This window comes from Pundamilia nyererei, unplaced genomic scaffold (genome assembly GCF_000239375.1).
Source record: "Pundamilia nyererei isolate P.nyererei 1_Seehausen unplaced genomic scaffold, PunNye1.0 scaffold00093, whole genome shotgun sequence".
In the NCBI taxonomy this organism is placed as follows: domain Eukaryota; kingdom Metazoa; phylum Chordata; class Actinopteri; order Cichliformes; family Cichlidae; genus Pundamilia; species Pundamilia nyererei.
The window spans coordinates 2,522,143-2,525,540 of record NW_005187494.1 but is presented as its reverse complement, the minus strand read 5'-3'; the positions used below and the strand labels follow the sequence as shown (position 1 = coordinate 2,525,540).

The 3,398-nt window shown below is 36.0% G+C and overlaps 1 protein-coding gene across 1 annotated transcript; it reads left to right on the top strand.

Annotated features, from left to right (window-relative positions):
- Window positions 1-256: 256 nt before the first annotated feature.
- LOC102209001 (C-type lectin domain family 4 member E-like) lies at window positions 257-1,178 on the top strand. The gene is made up of 3 exons (XM_005739815.1): window positions 257-644; window positions 740-864; window positions 951-1,178. The coding sequence occupies exons 1-3, from the start codon at window positions 438-440 to the stop codon at window positions 1,147-1,149; spliced, it is 531 nt and encodes a 176-aa protein (XP_005739872.1). The 5' UTR covers window positions 257-437; the 3' UTR covers window positions 1,150-1,178.
- The last annotated feature ends 2,220 nt before the right edge of the window (window positions 1,179-3,398 follow it).

The window sequence follows — 3,398 nt, the reverse complement described above, 5'->3', positions numbered from 1 at the left end:
ATCAGAAAGTGTGTGTGTGTGTGTGTTCGTTCGTGTGTGTGTGTGTGTGTGTGTGTTCGTTCGTGTGTGTGTTCTGAGTTTAGTACCTCTGCACATTTCAGATTGGTGGTCTCTTTTTTCCGATCTCACCTCAGCTTTCATGTAAAGAAAGTGGGTGGTGGAAAACTTTGAAAGCAGGCAAACCAAACCACATCTTAGAAACAGTATTTATTTTTTCTGTCTGATTCTTTTTTCTGCTGATCACATTTTGTTTTCATTTTTTTTTTAAATTACAGATTTTTCTAAATATATTTGACTGGGTGGGTAAAATGACCTGAGTGGGTTCGCTAGGCCAACCCCTGTTCATACCTGTAAGCAGCCTTGGACTGATGACTGAAGTAGTTCGATTGTAATCAAAGAACAGACAGCATTTCCTGTCACATCTAAATCACACAAACATGCACAGTTCTTTCTTTCACGAGACTGAAATTTTGTGCTCTAACATCTTCAAAGATGAGCCATGTTCTAAGTGTGAAGAAGGCTGGGAGCACCATGGAGGAAAGTGCTATTATTTCTCTGTCAGTAAATCATCCTGGACTGTGAGCAGAGGTGGATGTAGAGCTAAAGGAGGAGACCTGGTTAAAATAGACAGCAGGGAGGAGCAGGTATAAGAAGCTGTTGCAGGTTTATGTTCTTTCGTCTATTTTATCACATCTTTAGAAGTCTTGTTAGGTAATTTTCATCTGAATTTCCTATTCAGAAATTCCTGGATCAAAGACTGAAAGACATAATGAATTATCCTCAGGATAAGTTCTGGTTTGGACTGACTGACTCAGCAGAAGAGGGTAGATGGTTGTGGGTGGATGGCTCGCTACTGGACAAAAGGTTTGATTATTGGGAATATTTTTGTTCATTTACAGCATCAAACTTATCAGTTTTCACTTGAACACCTCTTTCTGTTCTTTTTTTAGTTTGACTTATTGGGGCTACGACGAGCCAGATGATTGGAAAGGGGATTATCCTGATGGAGAGGACTGTGCAAGAATGGGGGTAAAAGATGAAACCTCTGATCTGAACAGTTGGTTTGATGCTTCCTGCAACGTGGCTCACAGAAGTATTTGTGAGAAAGCAGAAATAACTGGACAACCTACAGGGTGGTTGGATTTTTAAAAATAAAATTGAAGACAAAATTTTGTGATTTTTTTAAATGTATCTTATTGTTATATTTTATAGCTGCTGCAAAAATGTCACCACATTTTACATTTATTAGACTGGTATTTAATAAATAAAGATAAAATCATTAGTTACAGTTATGTTTCCCTTTGTAACTTTGTAACATTTATAAAATGTTTCATTTTAAAAAAAAAAAACAATGTTCCAATGATACAGTTTAATAATGTAGAAGAATGTTTGCTTACTGGATGTAAAAAATAAATAAAATAAAAAAGGCATGCGGTGTTTACTTGAAATAATGACTCCATAAAGGCAGACAGCAGCAGAATGGGACTGCTCATGTTGCAAAATATACATCAGAATCTTTATTGTCATTGTGCTTTCGAACAATGAAAATTGTATGCTAATCCGTTCAGTACAAATGAAAAAGATTGCACTTTTAAGAGAAAGATGCGTGTATGTACAATAAATTACAAATTAAATAAATAAAATAAATATAGTATTTACAGGACTGTATATAAGAATGAACAAGTGAGAATACAAACAGGTAAGAATACGGTTTTGCACAGTGATTTAGTCCTTAGAATATTGCAGTTCTTTAGAAATATCACACAGTTAAAAAGAAAATATTGCACAGTTGAAGGTTGTGTTTTTGCAGTGATTTATCCCCCAAGTGTACTTATTAATGCAACAGCCCTGGCGTATGTGCTGTTTCTTAGTCTTTTTGTTTTGGCTTTAATGATCCTGTACTGTCTTCCTGAGGGTAACAAATGGAACAGTTGATATGTGGGGTGGGATGTGTCTTTCAGGATGCTGCAGGCTTTTCTGTGGCAGCAGGACCTGTACAGCTCCTCTAGGGAGAGAAGAGGACAGCCAATGATCCTCTGTGCTGTGTTGATGACCCTCTGGAGTGATGCTCTTTCCTGAGCAGTACTGAGCAGTATTATTAATAACTGAAAACATTTTGAATGCTCTGAGTAAAAGCACCAAACATTGTATGTTTGTCCCTCTGGAGGCATTAATTTGAAAAATCCCATTAGCCATTTTAATTTTCAAATTGGTCACCATTTACCTCACAGGAAACAGCTATTGTACTACAGAATTTCAGCCACTGAATCGATTTAAGATGTCTTGATGCGTACTCAATCATTCAGAAAAGGAAATCCCAGAAAGCTGATTCTTTTCATCTAAAATGAATCAACAGATGAAAAAAAAAAACAGTTTTGACTCTTGGTTTCTATTTTTGGACTATGTAGCAATCAAATCAAAACTAAAAAAAAAAAAAAAAACTTCTCCAGAGCTTCTTTGTTTGCGTGTCAAGAAAAATTGTTGCAATTCAATCCCCAAAACTGGCGAATTGTGAAAAAAAAAAACAGTTCTTGAGAGAACTGAGAGAAATTGTTTCAATATTCTCTAAACGGACAACTGGTAAGTATGATCCTTTAACTATTGTAAATTTGTATCTATTTGAGAAATAGATACTTTTAATTTGTCAAATTTAATGCATCCTTTCCAATTCTAAGGGACCATTGCAGCAATTGCATCTGCATTATATCATCTGCAAACACACAGAAGGGGAAAACTTGTGTTAATCAGGAGAGTAGTGAGTTTGAGTGATTCTCAGCTATTTGTACTGAGTTTTAGCTCTCTCAACTCAAGCTACTGGCTAGACTAACTGAAGGTAAATTGACAGGCCCATATATAATCAGTTTAAGCTTGATTCAGATAATGAAGGACAGGTGAGCTGTTTTACTGAGTCTATGGGTGTGGTGGTTTTTGTTCTAAGTTCATTTTGGGGAGTTTTGGTTAAGTTTTATGTATAATGGAGGTAACTTTAAATAAATTGCTCATCTCTGGGAACCTGAAATGTCTGCCGAGTCCGCTTACCTACCACCTTTTTCAACACTCTTCTACACTGAGACACTTTGAGATCCACTACGTAAGAACACTGAGCTAGGTAGACAGTAAAAGCATTAATGTGGGTAAATCAACAGAAAAGTAAAGAAAAGGGGAGCTTCAGTTATAGCTGAGTACTCATTATAAGACATCTGGTAGTTAACTTACATGTGTGTGCTTTTTATACAGACAGGATATGTAGGAGAGGTTTAGTCATTGTGTGGTTTGACAAGTTTCAGTGGACATTTGCATTTAAGAAAACCACTGCTCATTTAGCAACTTATTCACATCCGCCTTTACAGAAATTAATGCCTCCATCAAAAGGAAATGAAGGATAAAATAAATAAAAT

Excerpts from the sequence above, each read along its gene's own strand:
- LOC102209001 (XM_005739815.1), top strand. The coding sequence starts at position 438 with ATGCACAGTTCTTTCTTTCACGAGACTGAAATTTTGTGCTCTAACATC. Across the intron at positions 645-739 it reads TAGACAGCAGGGAGGAGCAG|AAATTCCTGGATCAAAGACT; the intron begins GTATAAGAAGCT and ends TTTCCTATTCAG. Across the intron at positions 865-950 it reads GGCTCGCTACTGGACAAAAG|TTTGACTTATTGGGGCTACG; the intron begins GTTTGATTATTG and ends TTCTTTTTTTAG.